Genomic DNA, 12,440 nt, shown 5'->3' with positions numbered 1-12,440 from the left:
TGTCCCCCTTTGCTGTGCTGGGACCATTTCTGCACCCCTGACCTGGAGCTGCTCAAGGGCTGGGTTATCCCATCCCTGGCCCGTGAGGCACCAGGTGCCACAGGAGTGTGACAAGTCCCTCACCACCACTGGAGCCTCAACCAGTGTGTTCCTTCTGCTGCCTGCCCGAGGAAGGACCACAGGAATTGGTGTCAAGCTCCAAGGTGCAGGCAGGGCACGGCTGAGCATGTCACAAGTGCCAAGAGGGAAGTGAGTCACTCACCTGGGAGCCAGCACGACGCCCTCCTTCCTGTCAGAGCCTCTTCCCAGGCAGGAGCACACACACACACAGAGCTCAGCCCTGCTGTGTGTCCACTTGCAGCATGGCCCTGCTGGGCTGGGGTCTGTGACTGAGCTGGAACAGGTGCTCTGTGAACTCGAGGTAAGACTCTCCTTTCTGCTTGTTCTCCCAGGCTTCCCTCCTCCCCAAGCTCCTTCTGGATAACTCAGGATGTGGACTGGCTCAACATCCCCCTGTGGATCTCTGAGCTGTGGCATCTCAGCCAGGGCCAAGGGCTCCCGAGACATCTTCATCCTCCCAGTGTGGGTGTGGGAAGGCACTCCCTGTCCCCAGTGCCCAGCCAGCAGGGTGAGGTGATGAGGTGCACTGTCACAGCATGAGTCAGGCAGGGGGGCTGTGGGGAGGGGGGCTGCTCTCAGCCATTCCTGTTCCACCCCTGAGTGACAACAACCCTGGCTTTGCTTGGGTGCTGTGAAGGAAGGTGAGGATCCTGCTTGGACCTTACTCCTGTGAGGAGGAGGAGACCAGGGCCCTCATCCCACTGGGCTGGGCAGGCAGATGAGGCAGGAGGTGTCTGGCTGCAATTGGGAGCAGCAGGAGGTGCTGTGACAGCTCAGACATGGCAGGACTGAGCTGTGACAGCCCGGGGCTGTGACACAAATCCTGACACAGTGGGCCATGAACTCACCCCTGTGCCCAGTGCAGCAGGGCTGGGCTTGGGAACCACAAACAGCCCAGGCTGTGCTGCTCCCTGCCTCAGCCCCTGCTGGGGAGACTGTCCAGCCACCAGCAGGGACATTCTCTGCCAGTCTGGGCAGTCCCTGTGGCACAGGCAGCAGCAGAAGCCATCCCCTGCCTTGACTGCTGTCACAGGGTACCCAGGGAGTGCTGCTGCCACTGTCCCAGGAGTGTCCCAGGGGTTGGTGTGTTTTCCTGCTGAGCAAGCCCAGCTCTGGGGCACATTCCTGCAGGGTTGGTAACGAGGTGGAAACAGGTTCTACTCACCTCTGAAGTGCTCGTGACAGGGGAAGCTGAGTTTATTTAGTGTTTTCTTTCCTGCAACAAACAAAAGAAAACTTTGTGGAGTGTTACATGAGTAGGGGGAACTCAAACAGGTAACTCAGCACCAGCTGAGCGTGTGCTGTGGCTCCAAAAGAATTTAATGGTGTTTCCAAGACCTATCCTGGCACTCAAGGATGTGTCCTGGGGACTGGAACCAGCAGGGACCAAGCTCATCTGTGTGCCAGTGGCTGGTGCTGTCGCAAGCTGTATGTTGGTATTTCATCTTGTCCTTTTTTTGCTGTTGTGTCACTGACAGGGCAGCCACAGACCCAACAGCTGAAATGCTGCTCCTCCATTTGCATTCCTTGGAGAGCTCTTCTCTGCCAACAGAGTGTAGTTTCCTCTTGGGAAGAAATCTCTGGATATTTCCTTTTAAAACCAAGAGTTTTAAAATCCAGAGTTGACATGTGGTTATCCAAAGTGAGTCCATTGCTAACGGACTGTGTGTGAGGAGGAAACAACCACAAGGATGTGCCAGAGGCAGGTGGGGCTTCCAGGAGGCACTGGGCATCTGCCATGGCACCATGTGCTGCCACGAGAAATTCTGCTGGGTGCCACACCCTGGGGAACAGCCACTGCCCTCCAGGCAGCCTGTGCGGGGTTTTCCCCAGAGAGTGGAATTTGGAACAGCTGCTCTGGGATCCAGCACGTACAACACCCTCAGGGATGTCAGTGCTCCTCAACAGCAGCTGTGGGAATCAGAAGTTTATTTATTTATATTTCTTTATTTTTTTATTAGGTTGCAAGTTGGCTTGATGATAGTGAAGGTATATTCAAGATTGGGTGGTTTTTTTTTCTCAACTCAGCTTTTCACAGCCGTCAGAGCTGTCAGCTGCTGTGTGTATTCCCTGGGTGGGAAGAGCAGGAAATAGTGTAAAACACAGGACAGTCAGACTGCCAGGAGTGCTGAACGAGCCCAGCCTCCACTGGCAAAACGCATCTTAATCCTGGAGTCAGTAACATACTCAGAAATCAGCAGCAGGGCCAGGGAAAGAGGGTCCCCAGAGGGGAAGGGAGTAAAAGGGAGGAGCTGGCTGTGGGCACTGCATGGGGACAAAAGGATCTGCTGATGCAGAATGCCCGAGCTGCAGGGCTGAGCAGAGGAAGGGTGAAGACTTCTGAAAACCCCCTGGGCTTTCATTTCCTCTAAGGGCTGGGTTGTGGCAGGGCAGTGAGCCAAGCTATGTCAAGTGTTGCTACATCCCCTGCAGCACTCCCCTTGCCCCTGACATTGCTGGCTGCTCTCCCCAGGGACTTGGGCTGGCTGTCAGCCGAGCTCTCTAGTGGGCTCTTGTTTGGTTTGAAGTTTAAACCCCCAGGAGCGGCCTGAAGGGCAGAGCTGGGGCTCTGTCTCTTCCAGGAAGGGTCAGATTCCTTCATCCTTACAGCAGCTGATGGGAAGGGGAAAGGGGGGAGAGGTCTGGTGGCTGCAGCTCCATCCCAGCGCAGCTCTGGAGCATCTCTGCAGGAGCCTCAGCTCCTCGTGTGGCCTGGCAGAGCTTGGCTGTCCCCTGCTCCCCATGCCAGCCCACCCTGCTGAGGCTTCCACCTCTTGTGGTGCCACTGCTACAGAGCTCCCTCACACTGCAGGGGTTCCACTCTGCTCAGGGGGCTCCCAAATACCTCGGCCACCCCGTGCTGTGGGGCCAGTTGTGGTGTCCATGGACTTCTGGTTGTCTTGGAGTTCTCCCTGAGCAGGATCCAGAGCAGCATTGGATTGGACATGGATTGTCCTGCAGTTTGCAGAGCACTTGCACATCTCCAGCCTGGCTGGAGCTCACTGGGGGATCCTGGGGCTGCCTGGCCCTGGATCCACACACACAGAGCACACACACCAGGTGTTTCCCTCTGCAGTGGCCCTGGGTGCCCTGGCACCCTTTGGAGAAGAGCCAGGGAAGATCCAATCCAGGCAAAGAAGCCCAGACTGGTGCTGGGGCTTTTCCTGCCCCTGGCTGGAGACACCCAGGCACTGGCACAGACCGTGGGTGGGTTCTGGGGCTTTGCCTGCCCCTGGCTAAAGACAACCAGGCACTGGCACAGTGAGTGGGTTCTGGCGTGGTGCTGGCTGCCCTGGGACTGTGCAGCCCAAAACCTTGAGGCTCCCTGGGCCAGGTGAGCCAAAAGCCAGAGCAGCACTGCTGCTCTCCACCCTGGCCCCTCTGTCAGTACCACTGATGAGGAGATTTCCATATCCCAGCTTGGAGCCAGGGCTCACCAGCCCAACAACAAAAGTGGGACTTGAGAGTGTCCCAGTGTCTGTGCCAACTCCTCGCTGTTGGAGAAATTTGGCTGATGAGGCTCAGGGCATACAACCCTCAGGCTGTCCCTGTGGCTCCCAGGACATGAACTCAGGCCATGGGGGTCTCTGGTGCCCCCGGAGCATGGACATGGTGAAGGCCTTCTATGGAATGTTTGCCATCAGGGACATTTCCTGAGAAGAGCCTGGAGAGCTTTTCCCAGCCTTCCCAGAGGAGCTCAAGGGCCTCTTCTGCTGCTGCTGTGGCCCCTGTCATTGCTCATCCCATTTTTGCCCTCTTTCAGGATCATCAGAGGCAGAGAGATTCTGAGGAAAAAGCCTTAAGGACTTTCCAGACTTTCGCTGTGGCTAATTGTCTTTCCTCTACAGCTTATTTTATTTCTCATTTCCTTTTAACTGATGTCACACGTTTCCTCTCCTCTAGTGACTCTGCAATCATGCTACAGTTGCTCCCATTCTGGTGCCCTGTTCTTAAGAGCTGCTGGTCTGGAGACTGTCCAACCTCAGGGCAGGGAAAATAACATCTGGGAGACAACCAAACATCCTCAGTGAAACCCCCACCGCTGCTAAGGCTGAAGATGGACATACTGTGCTGAATTTTTTCAACTCTGGTAAGCAGAAAAATACACTTTATTAATACTATTCCTCTTGGAATATACTCTAGCTGATGGCAGAGCTCGTTTTTTATTTATGAGCCAGCAAATCCTGACTGGGAGGGCACAGGGCAGAGTGTAAAGAGCAAAGATTGGCAGGTGCCCTGACCATGGTGGTTAATTCCACTTTCAGTCCTGAATTCCAGGGAAGCTGATGGTACAAACCACCTGGGATTACTGGCTGGGGGACTGTGGACAAGGCAGTGGCTTGGCTGGAGGTCTCAGGGGGTTTGGGCTGGAGGTCTCAGGGGGTTTGGGCTGGAGGTCTCAGGGGGTTTGGGCTGGAGGTCTCAGGGGGTTTGCACAGGCAGCACAGGCTGCTGCAGCAGAGAACAGAACCCCCAGGCCCTGCCCGTGGTCCCTGCTCACCCTTCTGCTGGCACAGGCAGCATAAAGAGGCAGCAGAGAAAGGGGCACTGCCCCAGAGGACAGGCTGAGAGCCCCAGCAGGGTTCTCCAGGACTCAGGGCATTCACAAGTGCACAGAGACATGAGCCTGGGCTCCTCAGGCTGAGGAGGGAATTGGGCATTGGGTAAATTCCGTGGGGAATGGTGCTGTGTTCCCTCCCAGCTGTGCTCACTAGAACACCTCACTTGGCTCATGGGAAGGAAATCACCTCGTTTGTGGTTCCCTGCAGGATCCTGGCACAGCACAGCACAACCTCCTAATGCAAAGGCAGGTGAGCTCTGCCAGGTGGTGCTGGGGGCCAGGGGATGGCACTGCCAGAGGTTTGGCCAGAGGTTCCAGCAGACTGGAAGGAGAGTCTGTTCTCACACCCACCTCTCCATTTCAGGGCACAGCCCTGTGGCTCAAGCCCACCCTCTGTGCAGGACTCTGCCATGGAGGGGATGTGTATGTTCACCCTTCCTTCTGCCCCATCTGCTAAATCTGGCAGCTGGTGTGGAGTCTGCAGGCAGTAAAGCTCCTGGGCAAAGTTTGGTGGCCACCATGCCATTGTGCAGAGCCAGAAATGGAGGTGTGGGTGGACAGTGCTCTGGGGCACATCTGAAGGGACTTTGTGAACAACAGCTGTGCCCATGTGTTGGATGTAAGTGCTTTTCCTCATGAATCCTGCCAGAGAGATACTTTACCTGTTTTTTGTGGTTTGTTTTTTTTTTTTTTTCCTGCTATACTTGGTATACTCAGGTCTGGTGCTACAGGAATAGAGCACCTTTAATTGCAGAGATCCCAGCCTTAAGCACCAGAACTATTTCCTGGTGTTGCAGATAGTCACAGCAGTGTGAGTTTATGATGCATAAAGGTTTGGAAGAGAAAAAAAAAAAAAAGGAAAGTTCTCTGATGATCTCAGGTAATTAGGAATTCTTGGGTTTGTATTCCTTATCGAGCTTCAGGACACTTGGAACTCAGCCCTGCCCAGCATGCAGCTGCCTGGGAAGGTCCAAATCTTGTCATTGTCGTGTCCTTAGGGGACCTGAGAGGGGTGAGGAAGGACAGGACCCCCAGGGAGGTCACTGCTGCCTTCCTCTCCTCACAGCTGGAGAGCAGCACTGGGGATTGCAATTCAGTGGAAAAAGGGAGAGAGAGCTCCAGCTGACTTCCCCATTTGCAGAGGAAAATTGCAAACATGCAAATGTGCAAATGAGGAACAACAGCACAAGGGCACCCGCGGGGGGGACTCAGCCCACAGAGTCAGGATGGGGGTTCCTGGAACTGCCTCCTGCTGAGGGGGATCCAGAAGGTTTTGAGACAGGAGGGCACCCACTCAGGAGCAGCAAGTGAGGAAAGTGATCCTGTCCCTCTTCCCAGCCCAGGTGAGGCCACATCTGGAGTCTTGTGTCCATTTCTGGGCTCCTCAGTCTGTAATTAAACCTCTCAATAAAGCCATGGAGCTCCTGGAGTGGGTCCAGTGGAGGCTGCAGAGGTGATGAAGGGACTGGAGCACCTCTCTGAGGAGGAAAGGCTGAGGGAGCTGGGGCTGCTCAGCCCTGAGAAGAGACATCTGAGAGGGGACCTGTCTGTCTGTGTCTGCACAACCTGCTCAGGGTAATCTGCTTCAGCAGGGGCTGGGACAGGTAATCTCCCGAGATCTTTTCTAACCCCAACTCTTCTGGGACTCCGTGAGACATTTTTACCACATCTTGTTTCAGGTCTGGAATTCTTTAAAGAAGTATAAATAAGCTGAAAAGTATCAGGAACCATGTTGGGAGGAAGGGGGCATGAGGGAGGTGGCAGAGGAGGAAAGGAGAAACAGTTGCAGGAACAGGATGAGTCATAGAAAACACTTCTGATTCTAGTAAAAGATTAAGGCCAGAGTAACAGATTATTTTTATCTAAGAACTTTCCTGCAAAAAAGTATTTTAAGACTAGAGATGAGTGTTCTGAGACCTCACTGCAGCAAACAATGCTGGGTGAAGACACAGAGGTTTGTATTCTGTGGAAATGGGATCAAAGAGAGGACCAAGGAGACAGGGCAGGTGTCTGGCTGGAACCAAGGCATCAGCAGAACTCCTGTGGTCATAGACAACTGATAATGAAAGGTGGCATTTGGCTTAGCAATGGTGCCAAACCAATCAGCTTGATTTCTGCTGTCTATTTTTAGGTAAGAAGAAAAGCTGCAGCAGGAAACTGTGCTTCAGCTGTGCCCACTCAACACCATGTCTGGAAAGGGCAAAGGAGGTGCAGAAATCAGTGCTGACTCCTACATTCCATGCCACATAGACTCTGAGTTTCGCTACAACCTCTTCACTGTTTTCTACAGCATTATTTTCATTCTGGGCTTTGTTGCCAACTGCTACGTTCTCTGGATTTTCAGCCGCATTTACCCCACCAAGAAACTCAACGAAATCAAGATATTCATGGTGAACCTGACAGTGGCTGACTTGCTCTTCTTAGTCACGATGCCAATGTGGATTGTTTACTACCACCACCACGGAGACTGGATCATGCCTGGGTTCCTCTGTAGTGTGGCTGGCTGTTTGTTTTTTGTTAATACCTACTCCTCTGTGGCCTTTCTGATGGTCATCACATACAACCGTTACCAAGCTGTGACTAATCCTATTAAAGCTGCCCAGCTGACCACGCAGAGAAGAGGGATCTACCTCTCAGCAGCAATCTGGATCGTAATAGTGGGCAGTGCTTTGTATTACCTTTTTGACAACCATACTAACCAGGAGCAGGTTGGCTCCAGGAATTTCACCCGGTGCTTTGAGGGCTACAACACCTCGAGCGGCGTTTCAGCCGTTCTCGCCATTCACATCATCATCTGCATCCTCTTCTATGTAATTTTCCTTTTAATACTGGGTTGGAACGTTGTCATTATCAGGACCCTGTTCTCCAAGTCGGGGCACCCAAGGAAGAGCACCCACGTCAAGCAAAGGGCCCTGTGGATGGTGTGCACGGTGCTGGCTGTGTTCATCATAAGCTTTGTGCCCCATCACATCGTGCACCTGCCCTGGACTCTGACTGTCCTGGAGCAGTGGGAGAAGGAGAATTGTCAGCTGCGCCAGCAGCTCAACGATGCTCACCAGGTGACTTTGTGCCTCCTGAGTACAAACTGTGTGCTGGACCCGATCATCTACTGCTTCCTCACCAAGAAGTTCCAGAAGCACGTTTCAGAAAACCTGAAAAGCATGAAAGGGAGTCGTAAATGCTCCAGGCAAACGACAGACACCATGATTGAGGGCACCATTCACCAAGAGGATGGCATCAGGATCTCTTAGGGCTACTGACTGCACGTGGGGAGGTGTTAATTCTTCACTCATCTTTTCTCAAAAAGAGGCACCAAGGGACAGAACAGAGGACTAGGATTTTACATTTTCTTTTTCCCATTAGATAGAAGAATGGACGCTCATTTCTTCTGTCACAAGCAACGGCCAGAACTGGAACCTGCAGTAATTCTGGCAGCAAAGCTCCTTCTGTCTGGGCTGGTGCTCTCATGGGCACTGAGAACAGCTCAGAGCTGCTTTAATGTGAAAGAAGTGTGTCACTGAGCCTCTGCAGTGAGCACCCAGAAGCTGAGTGTACCAAAATTACCCTTTGTGTCAGCCCAGACAGCACCATCCCTGCTCCTCTGCCTGCCCAGCTCTCACAGTGGATCCAGTACCACAACTGTAAGGCACTTTAAAAGACCTGGAAGAACAGATTGAGCTCTGAGTATCATCAGGTGGCTCTTCTAAGCAGCTTACATGGTCCTGTGAAGAGTCTGAGCTGATGTAGCTCTTGAGTGGCTGTAAGGGATGTAGCCCATGGAATTCCTCAACTGCTGTCAAAGAGATCTGCACCTCTGATCTCTTCATCCCTTCTTAGGGACTCACACGGTCTGCTGGGACCCAAACCTGATGGATGTCTGGGAGTAGCTATTATGAATTCTTCCTTCCAGATCTTGAGTTAGTAAAGTAGGGAAGGAAAGGAAGAGAAATTGGGAGTGCCTCAGCACAGCTTCCCCCCTCCTCCACCAGATCAGCATTATGGCCAAAGGGCACCATGGTCTGTTGGCTTCCTGTGTGAGAGCAGAACTGGCCAGGCAGTGGCCTCATGCACTCAGTTCAGTCATTTCTTACTGACTGCATGTGTCTGCAGACACCCAGTCTTGCTCAGGAGGCTCCAGGTAACAGAAGGCTACTGTCAACATGGGCATTATAAGAGAAAAAAGCTTAAAATGCTTCTGTATCATTGTACTTATTTATTTAAATTAGGGTTATAGCCATTACATTATTCCTTCTTCCAGCCTTTCCAGTTCTGCTGCAAACAATCAAACTTGACTAGTTCTTGATCTACAGCAGGTGAAGTGTTAGGTCAGGACACTTGACAGACAAATAATTTACACACCCCAACAGCCCTGGAGCCCCTCACCCAGAGCTGGTGCAGTCCACTGGGGCCCAGGGCAAAGTGCTTTTCCATGGATGCTGAGAGTCATGAGACTCTCGAGGTTCCTTTTCTTACCCAAATTGCTCAATCTAGCACAGGAAATTGGTCAGGGAAGGGAACTTGTTTTCACAATAGTTGTTGGTTCCCTAAAAGACTTAGTCCGTTGCTGACAGCAAGAGTGTATCTAACCTGTGACACCAATTATTCATGGGCAGGACAGCAGCGTTCCCACTCCTGCCCAAGAATGGGACAGAGAAGCTCAAGTCTTTCCAAAGACAGGAGCAATGTTTGTATTGCTTTGCCTGTACCCAGTGGAGATACAGGTCCTTCAGATGTATCCTCTGGAGCTCCTCAGGCAGCTTTTGTCCTTATTTGTGCCAGTGAGGAAAAGGACTGAGATGTTTATTTTTCTAAGGCCATTTCCAGGGCCAGCCCTGCACTGCAGGCCCAGTGCCAGAGGAAAGAGTCTGATCACAGTAAGAATGCATCTCCCTCCTAGTCCTGGGCTCTGCTCCAGTAATGGCCACACACAACAAACATTTGCCAGCACCTCAGACACCTTCAAAGATGCTCCCTGAATCTGTAGAGCCACAGCAGACAGGAAGGGAGCAACTTCTGTAATTTAAAAAGCCTCGGTGTGGCTTTCTGGAGGAATCTGCCTCTGTTTCTGCATTGTTCTGTGGGCACAGTCTGGATGAGGAGCTCTCACAGCTGGCAGAGGAGGGTCCTGCTTCCTCCCCTTGACTCCCAGCAATAGTGGAACTCTCATTTCACAGACCCTAAAGCCCTGATAGATGGAGTTTGGCAACTCTTGGAGGAAGTGGAAAGGATTTTTTACATGGAAAGCTGGCAGATGATCTTCTACTGATTCTTGGAAAGCTTGTAAGAGTTTACAGTTTACCATGGGTACGTAAAAGGCTTTATTCCACAGGAAGCACTGTGGGCTCAGGGAGCAAACATAAACTTGTATCTGAGGAAGAGGGTAAGGAGATGGAAAAGCCTTAAGGCCACTTCAGGAGATGTTGTCCTGATTAGTCAGTAAAAATGCATTTCTAAAAACCAGGCTAAGCTGCTACTTCTGTTCCTGGAAATACTTTCTTGTTCTTACCACAGTGTTACATTACTCTGCTTTACCTTGCAATGAAATGGATCCTCAAAAGCTCTTTTAAATAAAGTGTGTTCCTCAACTGTTTTGCACTTTAACTTTTCCCACCTTCTCGTCTTTCTGTATTTATACTTGAGGGAAAGCCTCGGTACCAAACCGAAACAGCTTCAAAGTGACTTTTTTCTTTTTTTTTTTTTTTTTTACAATCATATGAACTCTTTGGAAGGGGGAAAATTAAAGGCTCAGCAAGGTTCTACCTGCTAAAATAGAAGGGGAAGAAATAATTTCAGATAGGAAACAACTTCTGAAAAAACCTGCTAGAGCTCTCCAAAACCCAACCAGACAAAACCCCCTGAATTCTCTGACCTGCATATGGGAAATTCACACAGCTCAATTGTGTGGCTGCGATGTGACAAACCATTTTAAAACACTGGGTTTGCAGGGCCAGGCTGTGGTAGGGGAGGAGGAGGGGAGGGCTGCAGGGCTGGTTTCTGTGGGTTTGTGTTTCTGAAAGTTTTCAGAAACTTCTTTGCAGTGAAGCCAAAGGGCAGACCTGAGCCCATCAGTGAGAGTGGCAGCACCTTTGGGATAACACAATTAAAAAAAAAAAACAAAACCAAAAAAACAGTTATTGCACAGGAGCAATTCGCAGCCAAAGAAAAAAAAAAAAAAAGGAGTGAGAATATGTGAGAAACAGCTCTGCAGAGCCCAGCGTCAGTGGGGAAGGAGGGCAGGACCTGCTTCAAGTGCTGGGGCTGAGATTTGTCACAGTCAAGGACACAAAAAGAACCACACTCACCCATCAGATAGAAGCAGGGAAAAGAAGGAAGGTTTATTATGATTTAGGGTTTATATAGTATTTGGGATTTGGTCAAGGACTGGTCATTGAGAGGAACACATCTCTGACCCCAGTGGTCAATACAGAAGTCCATCACCGAGAGGAATGAAAACAATATAGATTGTTTTGAGAGACTTTGCAGGAAGGTGTGTAAACTATCATCAGAAGGCTGGGGATTATGGCAATAGAGATTCCCATGGTGGGGCAGCCCATGGTGGGGCAGCCGTGCCCCTGCAGCCCATGGGGACAGGGGGTGCAGAGATGGCCCTGGAGGAGCCCAGGCCGGAGCAGAGGGATGCCCGTGCTGGAGCAGAGCCCTGGCAGGACCTGCGGGCCCCTGGAGAGAGAGAGAAGCCCACGCTGGAGGAGGTGCTTTGCTGGCAGCACTTGTGACCCCATGGGGAGCTGCCTGTCCCTGAAGGCTGACCCTGGAGCGGGTATTTCCAATAGTGCATCATCCCTTTAGGCAGGGAGAGAGTGTGATCCTCTATTCCCCGCCCCTGCGATGCTGGGCGGAGGAGAGAGGAAATCAGGAATACAGCCGAGTCCGACAAGCCCGGAGGGGTGCGGGATTAAGATGTCTTATTGCCCTATTGTGATTTCTCTCGCAATAAATTCAGCAGCTCCCCTCAGCCGGGCCGTGTCAGCCGTACCGGTGATGGGTGGGCGATCTCTCCCGCCCTGCTCTCGCCCCACCACAGCCTTTCCTTCTGTTTTCTCTGCCCTGCCAGGCTGAGGAGGTCGGGGATGGAACGGCTTTGGTGGCACCCAGTGACCGAGCCCTGCTGTATTTAAATACCCCTTGGGACAGCGAGCGGAGCGCCGGCCCCAGGAACACCACAACACCGGGAACGCCACAAGGGCGGGAACTCCACACGGCCAGACCCGCAGCGGGGGCTCCCTCACGGCCCGAGCCCGGCCTGAGCCCTCAGCCCCGCGGTCCCGGGAACACCATACTGCCCGGCCCCAGTGCGGCGGCCCCGGGAACGCCATATGGCCAGTCCCACGGAGGCAGTAGCCCTGGGAATGCCGCACCACGGCGGCGGCTCCCTCACGGCCCGAGCCCGGCCCGAGCCCTGAGCCCCGCGGCCCCGGGAACGCCACACGCCCGGTCCCACAGCGGCGGCGGCGGTCCCGGGAACTCCACAAGACCGGGAACGCCGCACGGCGGTGCCCCACACTAGCGGCTCCCTCACGGCCCGAGCCCACCCCGAGCCCTCAGCCCCGGGAACACCATACCGCCCGGCCCCAGTGTGGTGGCACCGGGAACGCCACACCGCCCAGTTCCACAGCGGCGGCGGCGGTCCCGGGAACGCCACACGGCCAGACCCGCGGCGGTGGTGGCTCCCTCACAGCCCGAGCCCTCAGCCCCAGGAACGCCGCACCGCCCGGCGCCACAGTAGCGGTTCCCTCACAGC

The 12,440-nt window shown here is 53.0% G+C and overlaps 1 protein-coding gene across 2 annotated transcripts; it reads left to right on the top strand.

Annotated features, from left to right (window-relative positions):
- The first annotated feature begins 314 nt into the window (after positions 1 to 314).
- Positions 315 to 11,769, top strand: PTAFR (platelet activating factor receptor). 2 transcript variants are annotated; one of them, XM_083879307.1, is made up of 3 exons: positions 315 to 421; positions 4,024 to 4,210; positions 6,813 to 11,769. In XM_083879307.1, exon 3 carries the CDS (start codon positions 6,868 to 6,870, stop codon positions 7,930 to 7,932), a length of 1,065 nt encoding a protein of 354 aa, XP_083735433.1. In that variant the 5' UTR covers positions 315 to 421; positions 4,024 to 4,210; positions 6,813 to 6,867; the 3' UTR covers positions 7,933 to 11,769. The 2 variants fall into 2 exon arrangements, with proteins under 2 accessions (XP_083735433.1, XP_083735434.1); XM_083879308.1 differs by lacking the exons at positions 315 to 421; positions 4,024 to 4,210 and adding an exon at positions 5,943 to 6,024.
- Positions 11,770 to 12,440: the final 671 nt, after the last annotated feature.

This window comes from Zosterops lateralis (assembly GCF_965231275.1).
Source record: "Zosterops lateralis genome assembly, chromosome: 28".
Classification (NCBI taxonomy): Eukaryota; Metazoa; Chordata; class Aves; order Passeriformes; family Zosteropidae; genus Zosterops; species Zosterops lateralis.
This window is presented reverse-complemented; position numbering and strand designations above follow the sequence as displayed.

Bases quoted from the DNA above. Each gene is read 5' to 3' on its own strand.
- PTAFR (XM_083879307.1), top strand. From the start codon at position 6,868: ATGTCTGGAAAGGGCAAAGGAGGTGCAGAAATCAGTGCTGACTCCTAC.